At 37.3% G+C, this 18,877-nt stretch overlaps 1 protein-coding gene across 2 annotated transcripts in view; it reads left to right on the top strand.

The window, feature by feature from the left end:
- The window catches only part of CHD7 (chromodomain helicase DNA binding protein 7), a 186,450-nt gene that overhangs the window by 108,299 nt on the left and 59,274 nt on the right, over positions 1–18,877 (top strand). For both annotated transcript variants that reach the window (XM_045560964.1, XM_045560966.1), the window contains exons 4-6: positions 7,752–7,890; positions 13,202–13,339; positions 15,612–15,677. In XM_045560964.1, coding sequence (XP_045416920.1) covers positions 7,752–7,890; positions 13,202–13,339; positions 15,612–15,677 — 343 coding nt within the window. The remainder of the gene's footprint in view (positions 1–7,751; positions 7,891–13,201; positions 13,340–15,611; positions 15,678–18,877) is intronic.

Genomic DNA, 18,877 nt, shown 5'->3' with positions numbered 1-18,877 from the left:
GTTGAGAGGTGAGGAGGCCATGAGCAGCAGTGGGATGTAAAGGGAGATTTTTCTCAAGACATGTTCCTTTGAAGTCTTCTTAAGTGGAATTTTAGGGTGGAGCACATGTTGCCATATAGTAGATGTGGTTGTGATGTTAGGATTGGAAGGTAAAGGATAGAAAGAATCATAGGCTTTTGTAAATTAAAGTAAATCTATATGTGTGAAAATACTTTTGAAAAATATGAAATTCTTTATAAATACAGAGTTTGTCACATGATATGTAAAGATCTTTCTGCCCTTCTGCCTGGACAAAGGTCCCCCTTGAGTCATTGGATGCTTGTGCAAAGCCAGGGTAGAGCATCAGTCATCTGCAATGCTGGCCCTCCCTTCAGAAGACTTATATAGAAGTCTGTGTGGCTTAGCTTTAAAATGTTAACTAGGGAAATAAAGTGTGAATTAAGAAAAAAGACACCATTCTTTTTTTTTTTTTTTTTTTTACTGTTAGAAAGACAACACCCTTAAACTTCCGGTAGAATACTAATTTTAATTTTATTTATAGCCCTAACTTCTGTAGGAACAATATAGTTTCACAGGAGTTTGGCTTCTCCTGATGATATGTTCTCCTTTGTGGTTTTACCATTTGGTCCGCCTAGTTCTCATCCCTCCTGTAGCACCTGATTGAAATGTGGGTGGGCAGCATGGCTTATTTGTTGTATTAGCCACCCTGGCTGATCAGAGAAGATAATAATGAATCTAGGGAATGGGGTTCTGACTGGCAAGGTTACCCTGCCTTGTCCCCTTCCTAGGTCGTGGGATGGGATTGCTATGCATAAATAAGAGTGGCATCTTAAAATATGGCACAAGTAGTCAAGTAAGTTCCCTGCAGTTTGGCACTTGGAAAGATAGATTATAGTAAAAGGCCGTTGAAAGGCATACTTTTTGCATTGGTTTTGTAATGTCTAATTTGTTTAATTTTTTTATGTTGCCTTACAGTGCCAGGTGGTACCACATAGTCAGGGGTGCTAATATCTGTGTTTAGCTTCAGTGTTCAGATAACATTAGCTAACTGGACTTCTTTTCCATGTTGTTTCTGGCATATCTTAATCCACAAAACACACTAACTTGTAGATAGATTTTCAATGTTAATTCTTGACTGCATAACAAAAGTCATTTTTTTTTCTTTAGGGTATATTCAGTATTAAAGATGGAATTTTTAAATGTCCTTCTTTGAAAGATGGTTAATGCTGCAGCTATCCTAAAGACAGGGTGTCCTAATGGTATTGAAAGACCAAGTAACTGAAGATGCTCACTAGGAAATGTTTCAGAGTTCTGAAGAATACTTTAAAAGGCCAGGCCAGTGCTGGGCTCCTAAAGTGATCTCCCTGAAGAATGTCACACACTTTGGGGCCAGTCCCAGCCCTCAAATGTGGGCTTGTGAGCTTAGCAGGTTCTGGCTTCAGTCCTCAGACTGCCACTTCTTGGGTAACACTTTGACCTTCAGCTTCCTCACCTGTGGAAAGTTTGATCATAAAATGTAAAGGGAAGGTATGTTGAATCTGAAATACACATTTTAAATGAAAGCAAATTAGGCTCTGGATCTTTTCTAATTTTCTTGGCTATTCCTTTCCCCAAAATTTAGCACAATTAGTGTACTGAGGGAATACTTTATTCTATAACCGTTTCTTAAGGTAACAATTTATATTGAACTGATGTTTATCTTATAGGTGTTTACCCGGTGACTCTCAAAGAACATAAAAAGTCTATTAATAATTTTTCATCAAAATCATACATTTGTTGTTTATAAGTAAAACAGAATTCCTTTCTCTCCCTTTGCCCTCTCATAATTCTTCTCTCTCTTTCTCAACTAGAAGAGTTGGGTAAGGAATTTGTGGGTGGAGTTTAGGAGTTGGGGGTGGCAAGGCACCTGCTTGGAGTAAAGTATGTGGACACCAGGCCAGGTGACTCAGAGCACGGAAGGTGCCCGCGGCCGCCAGGTGCAGGATCACAGCCATTGGGAGCCCACTGAGTACGACTGCGGGCTCCACCTAAGGGGCGCTGATTGCCTTGGTGTTAAGCTGTTCAATTTTGGGTTTATTATCTGCCGTTTAGAGTTTGATTTTTCTCTTTCCCCATTAGTTTATTCTGTTGTCTGCATTTTATTACTTTACCTGTTAAATTTTAGTCTTAGGACTTTATTTAAAATTTGTATTTTGTGGGGTTAATTTTACTTTATGATGTACCACATTTTATGCTGCTTTAATTTAGTTTGCCTTTTTAGTTTTTAATTTTCTATTTCAGTGTTTAAAAAGCTTAACCAAATAGTAGGCAGGGCTTAAAGGAAGTCCTGTCCCCTTGAGTTGAGAGGCTGGACGCTCTTCCTACCACCACTGAGCCCTTGACCCTAACGGCTGGCTGTTTTGTCATGGCAGATCTCAGAGGTGCGGTATGCCACACGCGTCCTGTGTCATGTTCCGTGTGGCATCCTGTGCAACGAACACCTCTTTTACTTATTACCCACTAGGTTCACATCTTTATTAAAAAGCCTTTTCAGCATACACTGTGTAAGAATATGCTTCAGTACCTTTTGCACTTCTCCTAAAAGATTATCGTGTAACATTTTGGAGCTCTAGTCCCTGAAAATGAACCTGATTAATCTTCAATGGCCTAAGCCTCAAGGTTGATGTTCCCCAATATAGGAATCTTTACTAACTTATCCCGTCTGAAGGGCTTGTTTGATTCAGAACTCCGTCCCCGTTGTCCAGACATTTTCGTTAACTGACCATATTCTACTCATCACCTTTGGTTCCACAATATGGTTCCTTTTCAAGTTTTCTTTCTGTTGAGGACCTAGATCCTTAGGATGACACTAATCAGTATTTAACTGCATTCTATTTTGTAATAAACCAGGGCAACTACCTGGATTTCTAGTAAGTTCTGGTCCTTTGCATAGAAAGCCTCGTTGAGAAAGGCTGTACGCTTAACAGAATGAATTAGTTATCTGTGCTGTATTTTAGCTCAGATGAATCCATCCAACCCCATTTCAGGTAACAGCACTGAGCCCATTCTTGGGGACTCTTACAGTCGTAAGCTGCGTATGAATTCTTCCATAAGTGTAGATTCCCTAGAATGTTCCTCCATGTGCAGTTATTGCTCTATGAATACAAAGTTTGTCTTCTCTTAATGCTTATTTCTAAGGGTTCTCATCAAGATGTTAAATGCTGTGATGACATCAGGAGTAATCACAGAACTTTAGAGATGGGTCACTTAGTAGTGGACCCTGAGCACATCCAGCTGCCCACCAGTGTAACCCGACTCTCTTAAGGACATGAGAAGCGCAAGGCTGGTGGAGGAGCAGAGGCCCTTCAGACCTCCAGCAGCGTCCCCAGAAAATGTTCTCCTTCCAAGATGCACAAGGGCTTGTCTAGCTTGAGGACTAGATGGCTTTGTGTCTCAGTCTGGAGCTGCGTGAGCAGATGGTTCTGTGTCTCAGTCTCTAGCCTGATGAGGGGATGGCTCTTCATCTTAGTCTCTAGCTTCATGAGGGAAGGCTCTGCATTTTGGTTGTATCAGTAATCATGGGAGATAAGGATCAGGAAATGAAAGAACTTTGTGAATAGGGAGGTGAGGTATGTAGATGATATTCTTTTCTATTGGTTTTGAAAAATTGCTAAGTTTTGCTCTATTTTGGTGATACTTTAGCCCATTTTACTAAATAGATGTTTCATCATAAAGATAGATGCTATGTCAGGTTTTCTTAAATGAGTTAACTTTTAGAGTAGTGCCTGGCACATAGAGTTAGTGATATCTGTGTTGCTGTTATTGCTATTACTTGGACTGTTTAATTAACTTAGATCAGCTAACATTTATAAGTAACCTAATTGAGTAGATACTAGGAATCCAAAGATAAATACAACACAGTTCCTCCTGTCCTTGAGCGTACAAGATAATTGGAGAAAGACACAAACACACACACTGCTTTGATTTTAATATATTGCAGTAATGTTACCACCAAATTTTGTGCATTTTATATATCCTCTGTATGGGGTACATCATGTGACATGTAGGTGGAGTGAGGAGGTCATACCCAAATACAGACTCTTATGGTGGTCAGGAAATGCTTCCTGAAATGGGCGATGTCCAAGGTGAGTCTTGCCGATGAGTAGATTGGGGTCAAAGTAGAGGTAGGAGAGATAGATGTATCTTTTGGGAATAGTTTTGTATGCCTGGAGCATAAGGGGTAAAGGGCCTGGGACGTGGGAAGAGTACAAAAAGCTAATGTTGCCAGTTGCAAAAATTGCAGAGGGCCTGGTACACCAATACTGAGAATCTTAGATGTTCTATATAGGGGATTGGACTTCAAGCAGAAGAATGATTCAGTCACATTTGCATTTCAACTAACTGATCACTCTGGTGACATGTGGAGATCAGTTTGCAAGTGTTGTTTGGGAGGCATTACCATGATGCTGAGCTGGGAAATGCGGGAGGCAGAGCAGGTTCAGGAGAGGTTTGAGGGCAGACTTGAATTCTTCAGGTCTAGTGCCGTTCAGGGCTAGAATTTGAAAGTGTTCCCTGTACGTGGCCTGGTTATTCTTTTGATCCCACTCATAGGTCGCTGTGTGGCAGCCAGCCTTGGCCAAGCCTCAGGAGTAGCCATCACTGCGACTGTTAGAGAGATGCCTTGAGGTTCTCTGTCGGCCGAGGAGCTTACTGGCCTCATCTTCAATATTGTAGTGTTAGTTTAAGTGATGTTACTTTTTAGCAACATTCTCATCCCCCAACTGGAAGAGTTTCCCCTTTTGTGCGTTCAAGCTTTTGTTATAATTTGGGAGAGGAATATATGTATAACTAGGTTTTAGCTTTGAGATTATAAAAGAGCAATTTTGAACCTTAGAGATTTAAATAATGACTATGCATGTGGACTCTGTGCCCTTTCTCCACCAGTCTGATGCTGGGTAGCCCCACACGTGGAGGTAGGGGTCCTGTCCACAAGTCTCTGCAGTGGATTCAGCCCCAGTGTGTCTGAGCCATGGCCAGAGAATACTTCCCAGACTTCACTGCTTGTCTTCCAGATGTGTGTGAATGTTAACCATCTGTGCCATTATCTCATTTAAACCTCAAAACAAATCCTGGAGGAAGGTATGATTATTAACCACCTTTTACAGGTGAGGAAACTGAGGCTCAGGGAAAATGCGTTAGCCAGGGTTACAGCTTATAATGACAGTTTGAACTTGAACCAAAGTCAATCTGACTCAAACCAATGCTTTTATCCACCATTCTGTATTACCTTCATTTGTTAAAAGAAAAATCTTTAGTTTCTTTGAGCAAAGCAGTTTTAGGATAGCACTTAGTTGAAAATCCAGATTAGCTTATTGCAAAATAGTAGCAAATGCAATTTAATTTACATAACTTAATTTTGCCCTTGATTGTAATGTCATTAGTGGATACTGAGGGTTTTGTAGGTTTTTTTTTTGACTTCTTAGGGTGTTCTTTGATTTGTATATCGATGCGTGGAAATGCTTAGCTGTCTCTGAATGACATTAATAGAGCAAGGTCTAATGAGTTTAGAAATCTTTCAGTAATCAGATCTGGGGTAAGTGCTTCCCTTGGCTACAGGCTTTTTGTCTAAACATTTGGAGAGGTCCTGTCTGACTTTCAGCCATCTTGGAGGCTCCATACAGTTCATTCTTGGGAAGGGCAGATGGAAAATCATTAGCACTTCTCTCCTTCAGCAAATTGATGTTTCCTCAAACCTGGGCTCTGGTCGGCTTCCAGATAGTAAGCCTTTTGCTCCTGTAGGATAGTGTATGCAGGGCCCGGCAACTCCACTACATTAAACCGTGTACTTTGCTCTGGTATAGAGAGGTCACCGTGAAAAATATGAGCTGCCAACTCACTTTACCTGGCAGTGGTTCAACTCTTTGACAGGCCTACCTCTGATTTAAACAAATTTGAGAAATATGTAAAGTTTTGGAAGCAGTTTTGCACTGATTTGATAAAAGAAACCACAAAACACTGCAGCGCAGGTGTTGAGAATGTTTGAAAGCTGATTGAGGGAAGCAGATGGCTTTAGTCAGTGGCATCCAGCCAAAAGAGCAGGTGCTGGTCATGTGACCGCTGGTTACCAGGGTAATCTGATTGCTCTTGGCGTGCAGATGAAAGGAAAGGGGCCCAGTGTTCAGCTGTAGTATTGTATAATTTGTGGCAGTTAGAGCGGAAATAAATGCTGGAAATGGAGCCTCATAGTAGGGGAGACTTCTGTCCATGTGTAGCATAAACACTAGGACAGTTGGATGAGGAACTGTTGTATGGATTATTTTTAATTTAAAAAATATTATGCTTTCTGTGGATCTTCTGGAGACTTAAAGTTTTTAGAACACTGCCTTTTTCTTTTTTTAAAATAAAAATAACTCTCTAAACCTAGCTGCCATTTGCTATTATTTGAATTATTTTATGTTATTTTCTTATGTGGCTGTTTACTATGCTAAAATGTTAACAAAATAAAAACAAACTCGGAGTATTTAAAAATAACTAGTTTAAGATGATCACATATTTTCTTTATTAGTTGAAAAAATACATTTTAGGTTATCTGATGGATACTTTTACTATATTAACAGTACTTTTGAAATATTTTACATGACAAATGTTTTACTTGAATAAAAGCATATAAATATCTTGGCCTCTTTGTAGTAGCTGAGATAAAAACATGCTGTTTAACGCATTCTGTCAGCATACTTTTATGGGACTTTATAAACTTCAATAAATAACATTTTATAAACTTTTTGAAATCCTTTGTTTTCAAAATTTATTAGAATTTTAGGCTCCCTAGAAATAGTAAAAAATAGTCATTACTGAGGTTGTGTTATTTTTAATGTTAGATAACAAATGATAATTGATGTTAGAAAATCTTGAGGATGGCTTGAAAATTGAAATGGAAGGTAGCACTAAGTATACATTCTAAAAGAATGTCAGGTAAAGGTTCTAGAGGTAATGGTAAACTTAAATTAAAAAATTTTCTTAGAGTTTATGTCTTTCGTCTTACGTAACATTCAAATCCTATTAATGTTTGTCAGCAACATACTGTGGAACATGTGCTTTAGTTATTGGGCTTGGTTTCCTATATTTTTGTATTTCAGAGACCTAGGTTTTAGGGAAAAAAAGGCTAATTGCAATTTTCAAAAAATTCCTACACCAAAATAGGGCTTAAGAAGAGAGCATTAACTAAATATGTAGAACAGGAAATTGGTATATATTTTTATTTTTAAAAGATTGTAAGTTGTATAAAATGTAACTGCATGGTGTAAAACAGGACACCTAGTAGTACTGATCAAAAAAAAAAAGAGACTTAAATAGGAGTGTTTAAAACTACCTGTAAGAAACAAATAAATGATCATTATATTGTTTTCCATGACAGTTTAAAAAATAATGTTCTGCATCTTAAAAACTTGATAGCAAAATGACTTCTTAATCTGATTTTTCATTATGGCTTGATGTATTGGCAGGAGTTTTGTACAAATGTACTATGTGTGGTATTAGGAATTTTTGCATGCAATTTCTTTTTAATTAGGGTCACATATTTGGTAAAAGTCATCAATGTGGAGTTTTACTATGAAAACTTAATTGCGAGTGCCACTTAACTGTCAGTGGCCAACATACATTGGTTTATCAATTGTCATTGATACTTTAGGGATGTTAATGTGGGAAATATAAGGTTTGGGACGTGGAAAACCCCATTAAAAAGTGAACACTAAGTGATCCACTTTGAATTCTAGTAATAAGAAACCTGATTCAGAAGCAAGTGCTTTGAAGAAAAAGGTCAACAAGGGAAAAACAGAAGGTTCTGAAAATTCAGATTTAGACAAAACGCCCCCACCATCTCCTCCTGAAGAAGACGAGGACCCAGGTGTTCAGGTAATACTATCATTCTGCTCCCCAAGCCTTGGTCATTTAGCATGGGTAAGGTAAGCTGCATATGAAGTACGCTAGACCTCTCCTACCTTGTTATAGAGATGCTCTTGAGATGTCTTGATTGTTGTCTGGAACATTATCTCCATAGCAGTGAGAGCTGGGGAGGCCAACACGAAATTAAACTCCTGACCAGAATGACTTGGTTTCCATCCTGACTGTGTAATTAATAAAACAAAGAATCTTCATTTATTTCTGTAAATACATATTTTGATGTTTATATATGTTATTAATATCTTAACATATTGTTAATATATTGGTTCATTTAAAGCTTCTTTCACATTTTTAAATTTCTCTGAACTTTGGTTGCTTGTCAGTTTTTTAAATTTTGCAGAATTAGAAATCAAGATATGATTTGTAGCTTGTCTTAAAGTTTCTGACATCTGACAGTCAGAGTTGAGATATATTCATGTTAGTACTAAAGTTTCTATGAACAAGTCACTGACTTTCTGAATGACAACTCTGCAGAATATTCTAGTGTTAGAGTCTCCCGACTGTTGGAGAATTTCATAGAAATGAGTTGAAAGACTAGCCCTGAAATAAACATTAGGAATTTAGGTTCTTGTGTATGAAGCACACTGCCTTTACTGGTTGGACTGAGAGGGACCCTTACACGTGACAGTTAAAAATTATTTCCTTGTTAGGTTTCCTGGAAACATGCCAGTGTGGTCCACTGGGATGGCTGGGAATGTAACTTATGTGAATGACATCTAAGTTATCAAGGAGCAGTTACTGAGGAGTCCTGCTGGAATAGGAAGCTGGCCCCTAAAAGCTTACTGGATTTTTTTTTTTCTTTTTACCATTTAGTGCACACTCAGGACTTTCTACCTATCCCCCTACCAATTAGAAACAAAATATTTGCAATATGCAGCTCTATTCTAAAGAATATCAGATATTTTGGGTTTTGGTTTTTTGTTTGCTGGTTTGAGGAGAACTCCCTGATATCTATAACTTCACAGAATGGCCTAAGCTAATGACCAGGTGTAGAGAGAGTGTGAATAAATGTGTTTTGGGTTTGGTTTGGTTATATAACCAACACAGTGATACCTTTGGCAGTATGGGTTGATTATGTAATTTCTTTTTATTTTATACGTCAGTGGAAATATATTGGGAAGGTAAGTAGATGCCTTTTTTTTTTAATTGCTTAGGGAGTTTTGTAAACTAGAGTATTTCAGTGATTTTGAATTTATTTTTATCCTCAAGGGTGTTTTCTCCTGATCTGTTTGGTTAAATAGGACTTTTATGACATTAGTATTTGGACACTATTAAGAATTTATTCACACAAATCAAGGAAATTCTGCTATTTTTTTCACAGATAACTGCTATTGTTTTTTAAAAAAATCTATTTGTATTCAGACTCAAACAGACTGTATGAAATACTATGTTTTTTGGTTTTTTTTCTTCATTTCAGTTATAGAAAACAGTTAATCAATTGAAATGAATATTGGTGCATCCTTTCTAATTGGCTAGGGCTTAACTGTAATGTGCTTAATAGCCAATATAAACAACCACCCAAGGAGTGACTTTGAAAGCAGTGCTTTCTCGGTATCTCTGACACAGGAAGTGATGCTAACTGGTTGTTTATTATGTTTCTTCCTGTAACACATGCATGAAGGGCTTAGTGTTACAATTCTTGAGTTTTGTGATTGATTTGCTGAAGTAAGTGCTGTGTCATTTTAACTAAAAGTTGTATCGCAAGGTACTACAACAGTGAGATCATGGAAATATTTAAATCTTCTATTCAGTATACTTGTTTTAACTATAAGTATCTTTTCTAAAGCAATCCAAGTTTTAAAAGTTGGCCTATTAGTGTCAATTCAAAACTTTTGAGTTACAGTTTAAACGCAATTCTTATATTTCATTTTGATTCACAGAAATCTTTCATATAGTAGTAGTTTACCAGATCATAATAGAAACATGTAATAAATAATTTTATATTGGGAAATTGTAAAAGGAACCTTGATACCCAAAATAAATGATCTTAAGATCACTATTATTTAGAAACTAGGGAAGCCGTATAACATTCAGAAATTTCAGAAAATTGAGTTCTGATTGTATTTTGGAGTTGTTTACACTTATGAAGCAACCTCACATCTACTACTAAATAACTGCATCACTGTTGCGTGGATTTATATCACTAAGTTATATGAGGAGGCATTTACATTATAAAAGTTATATTTATAGTACATACATTTCTATTTTTTTTTTTTTTTTTTTTTTTTTGAGACAGAGTCTCGCTTTGTTGCCCGGGCTAGAGTGAGTGCCGTGGCGTCAGCCTAGCTCACAGCAACCTCAGACTCCTGGGCTTAAGCGATCCTCCTGCCTCAGCCTCCCGAGTAGCTGGGACTACAGGCATGCGCCACCATGCCCAGCTAATTTTTTTTTTTCTATATAGATTTTTAGCTGTCCAAATCATTTCTTTCTATTTTTGGTAGAGACGAGGTCTCACTCTTGCTCAGGCTTGTCTCGAACTCCTGACCTCGAGCAATCCACTCGCCTCAGCCTCCCAGAGTGCTAGGATTACAGGCGTGAGCCACCGCGCCCGACCTATAGTACATACATTTCTATTTTAAAGGAAAGCCTCCCGTTTTATTGTGCTGGAATATTTCTTTAATATAAGAGTGGGATTTGGCATAAAGTGGGTTTGTCTTAGACCCTATCCAGTTACTTATGCTGGAAGAATCCTGTGACAGTGTGGCCTCAAGCATGGAAACCTGATAAAACATCACAGATGGGTCGTTAGGAGCACTTTCCTACTTACTAGAATGGCATGGAGGTGGAAATATAAATGAATTCATTTAAATTTTGTTAAGTTGACATATCAAATGACATATAGATATTATGTTAAATTTCACAAAATTAAAATGTTGTTCTTGATAATAGCCTTTTATATCTTAAAGAATTGGCAGTCCAGAAGTGAGGGATGGTAAAGTGGGCATGAGAGTAGGAGTAAGTAGGTCAGTTTAGGGAAGAGGGAAGGGAAGCTGTATGAGGTAACTGGGCCATTTTTCTTTGGAAAGCTGGTGCTGATTAATGATGACTTTAATCCTACTAATTACATTTCACATTATGTACCATGCACTGTTCTGAATGCTTCAAATTAACTCCCTTATGTGATCTTCACATTATTTGTATGAGGTAGTAACTGTCATTAACCCCATTCTGCAGACCAGGAATCTGAGGTCCACAGAATAACCCGTTCAGGTCACATAATGAGAGTTAGGACCAGTTCAGACAGGGGTGCTCGGCTCTAGGGCCCACAAGGTCAGACTGCCTCGTGTGATGTGGGAGGGATCACAGATGGCAGAACCTCCGCTGGATTCTGTGAGGCCTTCACCTGGGATTGACTGTCCTGGGTAGCACTGAAGCTTTGTCCTGGAGAGGAAGATCCCAGGAGGCACCTCTGGCTCATGTCACTACTCCGTCTGGTCTAGGCCACTGAGAAGTTTATTCATAAACTTTATCCCCAGTGGTCTCATGTCAGAAAGTTCTGCATACCTTACAGCCATGGCTGTGTAGGGCTCGGAGCTTACAGTCTTGAACAATCCATTTGATGGCAGTTTGTACCAACTTTGTGTTCTGAACTGTCTCAAACCCCTTTATGAGAGCAGAGAGAGCACAAACGTAAGATTAAAATCAGTCAGTCCCACACTTTGTGTCGGTCCTGACTTGAGAGCTGGCAGTGTCTGTCTTGCCGTTGACACACATGATGGTGGTGTTTTGCCTCTCTCTGCCTTGCTGTCCCAGCTGTACAATTCATGAGGCCCTTTAAAAAGCTTTATTTCATAACTCTTAGAAGAAAATTTATATAAAGTATTGCTTCTCCACATTTTTATTTCTTCTATGTGCTTTGCAAACTCATTCTGTAGGTTATAATGTTCTTGCTTGCATTCATCAGCAGTTTAAAACTTATGTGGGTCCTTTGCAGACTTAGATTTTATCACATATGCATATCAATGAAAAGGTAAGTATTAATTTACAAAACAAATTCTTTGTCAAAAAAGTGAAGCAGTATGGAATTATTTTGAACAAAAAGTACAAAACCCCTTGTTCTGCTCTGTTCAGGCCTCTCCCCAGATTTAGTAGCTATTAACAATTTGTTGTGTCTTTTCAGATTTTTTTCCCTAGTATTGAAAGCATACACATATACATTTGTTTTTTTAGCAAATATTCTTTGAGGTATAGAGAAGTAAACAAGGCTTAGAATATTTTTATCTTAAGGATTTTATATATTGATCCACATATCCAAATAGATACACAAATTTTTTTGTTATCCTAAACATTAATAGAATCATAAGCTACTTACTGTTATGTGGCCTCGCCTCGCCTCCCCTCCCCTCCCCTTCCCTCCCCTCCCCTCCCCTCCTCTCCTCTCTTTTCTATTCTTCTTTTTTGACAATTTATTTTGCAAATATTCCCAAGATATGTTATGTAGCTTACGAGAAGTAAAACTTCTGTCTGAGTCAAAGGGTTGGCATGTCTTAAATTTTGATAGATATGACCACATTGTCCTGCAAGGACTATACTAGGTTGTATTTTGACCACAGGAGTGTAAGAGAACCCATTTTGCCAGTAATCCTACTATTGCTGACTATTACCAATCTTTTAAATTTTAACCAGGATGTTAAAATTAAGTTTAAAAAAGTAAAATTACTTTTCATAATCGTTGTGAATTTTGCCATTCAACCCTTCATCTCTTTGAAAATTTTCAGAACATTTCTTTTAGGATCAAGTTTAAAATCCAGAAACCTTTTTTATTTAAGTGCCCTGAAATATCTTGAGTACCTTGAATAATATTATAACAGTATTTGTAGAGAACTTTGTAATTTGTAAATTATCTTGTAATGCATTTACTTTTTTGGATTTTTTATGGAAGAATCTTAAAACATACGAAATTAGAAAGAATAGTGTAATAAGCCCCTATAGATCCATTACCCAGCTCTGATATTGCCATGACTTTTGACGGACACGCTGGCTGAGTGAGGAAGAAGTTTGTTGTTGTTTCCATTTTCCAGTTGAAGGCCATGTAGTTGGGAGTGGCAGAGCTGTGGCTATCTCAGGTGTCTGACTCCAGGTTTCTCCCCATTTCTAATATTATATTTGTTACCACTGTGATCTTTTCATGTGATTTACAGGATTAAAATTATCAGTCTTTTTTAAGATTAAATTTTTAAAAATATATCTTACCATTCTGAGCCATCATAAAGAGCATCAGTGATTGCTTTTTAAAAGCTATGTTGTTGGGCTTTTGTTTTAGAAGAGACGGTCCAGCAGGCAGGTGAAGAGAAAGCGATACACTGAAGACTTGGAGTTCAAGATTTCTGATGAGGAGGCAGATGATGCAGATGCTGCTGGGAGAGATTCCCCTTCCAACACTTCACAGTCAGAGCAGCAGGTTAGCAGCCAGATTTCTGTGATTCACACACACATTTTCGAAGAGGGACTGGAAATTTTGTAGCTGGAGTCCGAGAAGTTCAATGGAAGCATTGGACTTTCAGCAGGGGAACAGTCATCGAATACCGGCTAATGTGCTGTGGGAAATTAGTTGTTTAGCAGTATGTTTTAAAAAGCCCTGTTCACTGAAATTTATTTTTATGCAAGCCTCTGATATGTAATTTGACACAATTTTGGAGAATTAATGGTCTGTGCTGAAGAAGAGTCAGAGCTAGAATACAAGGAGGCTGAATTTACCTCTGAGAATTCAGTGCTGTAGCTTCTGGGACTTTAATAAACCACTCAACCTTGTCTCCTGCTGTCAGGCACTGTAAGAACCCCTTTATGAAATTACTGCCTTGTAGTACCCAGCAGGGCATATTTTATTCTCTGTGCAATGTAAATGATGGATAAAGTAGTTTATATAAAATATGAGTAGTAATGTAGGATTGATTATTGTAAAGATCTTTTAAAAAAAAAATAAAGCTCTTTTTCTTACCATTACTGTACTTTAGTTAACAAACTGGTAACCCATTGAATAGTATGTTAAATGTACTTTTTTGTTTTATTTGGTAATTTAGTCTCTATTAAATTATTAACGTTTTACGTGACCTCTGTAGATACTAGGTTGGTGCAAAAGTAATTGAGGTTTCAGCATTGTTGAAATTTGCTGTTTGATATTGGAATACATTCTTAAATTGGTTATGTTGTGCATCATTTTAATACACATTTCTCACTTTATGTTTTTTTGCTGATGACTTAATACTTGCTGTTTATTTTATATTTATTTTAGACTGTGGAAATGATGTTAGACAAAAAGCAAATTCGAGCAATTTTCTTATTCGAGTTCAAAATGGGTTGTAAAGCAGCGGAGACAACTCACAGCATCAACAACAACGCATTTGGTCCAGGAACTGCTAATGAACATACAGTGCAGTGGAGGTTCTAGAAGTTTTGCAAAGGACACGAGAGCCTTGAAGATGAGGAGCACAGTGGCTGGCCATCGGAAGTTGACAACAACCAGTTGAGAGCAGTCATCAAAGCTGATCATCTTACAACTAAACGAGAAGTTGCCAAAGAACCCAACATTGACCATTCTACAGTCATTCGACATTTGAAGCAAATTGGAAAAGTGAAAAAGCTCGACAAGTGGATGCCTCATGACATGAGCTGAATGAAGATTAAAAAAAAAATCGTTGTTTTGAAGTATCATCTTCTTGTATGCAACAACAACAAACCATTTCTCGATCGGATTGTGACATGCGATGAAAAGTGGATTGTATACTACAACTGGCAATGACCAACTCAGTGGTTGGATGGAGAAGAAGCTCCGAAGCACTTCCCAAAGCCAAGCTTGGTGGTTACTGTTAGGTGGTCTGCTGCTGATCTGATCCACTACAGCTTTCTGAATCCCCGGGAAACCATTCCATCTGAGAAGTATGCTCAGCAAGTCGATGAGATGCACAGAAAACTGCAACACCTGCAGCCAGCATTGGTCAACAGAAAGGGTTTAATTCTTTTCCACAACAACACCCAGCTGCACCACCAGTGCTTCAATAGTTGAACGAATTGGGCTACGAAGTTTTGTTTCATCCGCCGTATTCACCTGACCTCTCGCCAACCGACTACCACTTCTTCAAGCATCTCGACAACTTTTTGCAGGGAAAACGCTTTCCAAGAGTTCGTTGAAGTCCGAAGCACAGATTTTTACGCTACAGGAATAAACAAACTTATTTCTCATTGGCAAAAATGTGCTGATTGTAACGGTTCCTATTTTGATTAATAAAGATGTTTTTGAGCCTAGTTATAATGATTTAAAATTCATGGTCCAAAACCACAATTACTTTTGCACCAACCTAAATAAAAGATGCCTACAATAACAGAATGATGAGTAAATTTACCCCATGGGTATAGATGAAGAAAAGTTATATCTTAGACTGTGATCACGCAGAGATTGTTTTCTCTTGGCAGCTGGAATTTCTGAATGCTCTCTGGCTTTAGGGACCCATGCTAGTGCACGTAATTAAACCACATAATCATAAAGTAATAAGCACATGTCTTCCTTTTGCCTTTCTGTAGAGTGAGATTTTTGTTCTTTTAGTCATATTTCCCACTGATGACTTTGTCGTACCCAGTGATTTAAAGGGAGGTGGTAAAGGGGAATGATTTCTTGCTTTATAGCTTAGGGTGAAATGTTTTCTGTATGTATTGACTCACATGACTTTATTTTTTAGGAATGTGTTGATGCAGAAGGTCCAGTGGTAGAAAAAATCATGAGTAGTCGTTCAGTGAAAAAGCAGGTAAGCACCATTAGGAGCGATCACAGTCTTCGGTGTGTGGGAGGGTGACTATTACAGGATTGGCTTTGTGATTTTCCTTAAGAATTCCACTACTGTAAAATAAAACTTGTGGTAATATTTCTACTACTGTCTGATTTACTAGCTCAATATAAATCTTTGGGCTATTTAACCCCAAATAAATTAAAATATATCTAGCAGTCAGTGCTTTATAACATGGAGTAGACAAGAAACTCAAAAGTCTCCAAAGAAAACATGTAGGACTTTCAGAGTTACAGGCTACCTTTTTTCATAAGTATTATCTGAAAAATCGTAAACATGAATTTACCTTTCATCTCTTGTAGGAAAGTTTCCCCCCTTCCACATGTTAGGATGGAAGTTCTGTTTATCATTTTAGCAAGTAAATGTTTTCTCATATGTTTCACATAATTTTTTCATAAGCAATTGAAATATTCATTAATATCTTTGCAAAGGTGAAATACAGGGCTACTTTCATTGTAATTTTTGAAGATAGTATGACTTACTGCTTAAGAGTTATTCAAAAGTTTATGTTGATCTGCAAAGGTGAGCTCTAAGTATCTGTCCCTAGCCTAATAATCTTATTGTTGGGACACATGTACTTTTCAACAAAGAATTCTGGTGACACTGTATTTTATTTTACTGATGGAAATTCTTGTTTCATTCCAACTGCCTTCTTTCTTGCCCAGTTTGAGAAAATGCTTTACTTAGTTTGAATAATTACATAGACATCCAGGTGCATTTACATATTCCAACATACAATTTTCAGTACCTGTAGAAAGTGATCTCCTTTAGATATAGGTGGCTGTCATTCAGCTTGAATCATTGTTAGAGCCACATAGTTCTCTCTTTTTATTTGCTTTTAAGGAGGGCGGAAGTACAACTTCATGTTTCAGCGTATGGAATAAACATTTTTTTAGAAAATGTATGCAACGTGTAACTTCTCAGAAAGGTGAGGAGGAATCAAAGGATTTAAAGTGAGATCCCAAGCTTATCAAATAGAAAACCTTTACTATTTAAATACTGCTATCAAGCAATCCTTGAAAATGTTATTGCACTAGCAGTAAACTCTTTACCTTTGTCTTAATATTGTTTGTCTTTCTATTGTGTGATTTAAGGTATGATTTTTTATCAGAATATACATCTCCAGTTCATATGGAAGTAATCAAAAGCAACATGTCAAGATATTTTCAGATTGAGTGTAGGGGGTGGAGTTGTGTAGAGTGGCTGGCTATTGGGCGAGTCTGACTCTGATTTCCTCCCTGATGAATTAAATGATAATATCTCAGCCAAATTTCCCACCTGTTCAAGTAGAAATGAGCACTATTTAACTCATTAGAAAGGTTGCATTTTTGTCCTACTAATGACTCTAGAACTGTTAATTTGTGAATTGTAGATATATGGTAAAATTTAAATACTTGACATGCTTTACAGAGTAATCCCCTTCACTGAATTGAAGTGACTTGTTTGAGTAAATAGCATGTCGTTTGGATGGGATATATTAATTTTCATTCAATTGATAGTGCTTCAGCAGGCGTACTCAGCAGGTTTGGGGGTTGCAAATTATAATTAGCTCTATTATTCAGAGCCACTTAGACTATGTATTATGTAGGACATTGCTTTTTTTTTCTGTTTTGCCCATGTTGGGGCTTTTTTTCACCCTCTTAGCTACCCTTTTAGATAGGTACCCATGGTTTAGGAATAGATATACTGATGACCAGGTTTATCTTATCATAGGAGGTTAAAAATTAAAACAACTGTACATGGGGGTGGAACATTTGTTGAGTCAGTGAATTTAAAGATGGAGAAAATTAGTGGAAAAATTCCTCTCAGGAAGGGGAGAGATGCCTTGAGGTATAATTTAAAGTAAAGAAGAGATGTGAAGCTCATTGAATTGCTTGTCCATTGGTGGCTTTTCTTAAAGGGTAATAAAAAACCATTAGAAGGTACTAAACATTAACTGGTACTGACTTTCTAAACTACTAATGTTCTCAAAGTAGGTACTTTAGTTATCAGCTTTAATAACATTGGGGAAAGTGTTGCAAATAGAAACGAAAGGAAATTTGAGATTTTTCGTAGATGCTAGCTATGCCTGCTGGTCTGTTTCCTATTACCATGAATAATTTAAGAATTGGCCGTGAAGAAGGTGTCTTTATCTCCCCCTGGCAGCACTGTAAAAACTGGCTATGAGCTCTCAGAGCATACTCTGCATGGTGCTGACACATAGTGGGGACTCACTGTTTGTTTCAAAGTCAGTTGACCTCATCACCGCCAGAGAAGGGTCCTGATCCACTGTGATGGAGTTGGGCAAACTCACAGAACTCGCCTGGCAGAGCCTCTCTAATTCAACACCTCATGTTAAATAAGGATAGTTCAGGCATTTATGTTGTTCTAAACACGAGTTACTGTGCATGAGGCCCAGTGGAAGGGATATAGTTGGTACTTGTATTTTGAAGTTTGAATTAGACACTTGGATTATATATGTTTTCCATGTTAGTCATCCTGTAGCCCTTTCTGCTTTGAGCCATTTATCTTTGAAGAATAATTCAAATCCTTTTTGTATCAGAAGGTCAAAAATAGTTTGAAAAGCTAATTGTGACTATATTCCCTAAAATTCCTTATTTAAACTATGTGATATATTTTCTTTTTAAGAACTTATTTTAAATTCCAGAGTATGTGTTTTAATTCTCTTTAGTTGAAACTAGTAATTTAAAAAATAGAGTGTAAAGAAGGCAAAATGCTAATCCCATCCATTATCATGTCAATTTTTCCCTCAGGGAACAGTGATCTGGTATCTTTAGTAGAGTATACAATACGTTGGGCCAGAAGTAAGAAGGGATTCACATGCCTTATTGATATCTTTGTTGAAGTGCTTTCTTATTCTTTTATGTATCATTTAACAAAATTTCACTTCTTTTGCACTATAGTTTAGCTTTGTTTCTTGATATGACTACTTAGTTTAGTAATAGGATGCTTAGGAAAGCTCATTTATTCTTTTGGGCTATAGGATTGTCATTTTCTGGGTGGCTGTTTAGAATCCAGTTGGCTGGAGGAGTCAACTTATTGCCTTATCAAAGTTTCTGGTTCATGCGAACAGTGGAACAAATGCAGCTTAATATGTTTGAAATTTTAAATTTCATGTGAATAATAAAGATTTACATAGGCTAGCTTTAGAATCTAATGAA

Source organism: Lemur catta, chromosome 9 (assembly GCF_020740605.2).
Source record: "Lemur catta isolate mLemCat1 chromosome 9, mLemCat1.pri, whole genome shotgun sequence".
Lineage (NCBI taxonomy): Eukaryota > Metazoa > Chordata > Mammalia > Primates > Lemuridae > Lemur > Lemur catta.
Note: the sequence above shows the minus strand (reverse complement) of the source record. Positions and strands in the feature narration are given on the sequence as shown.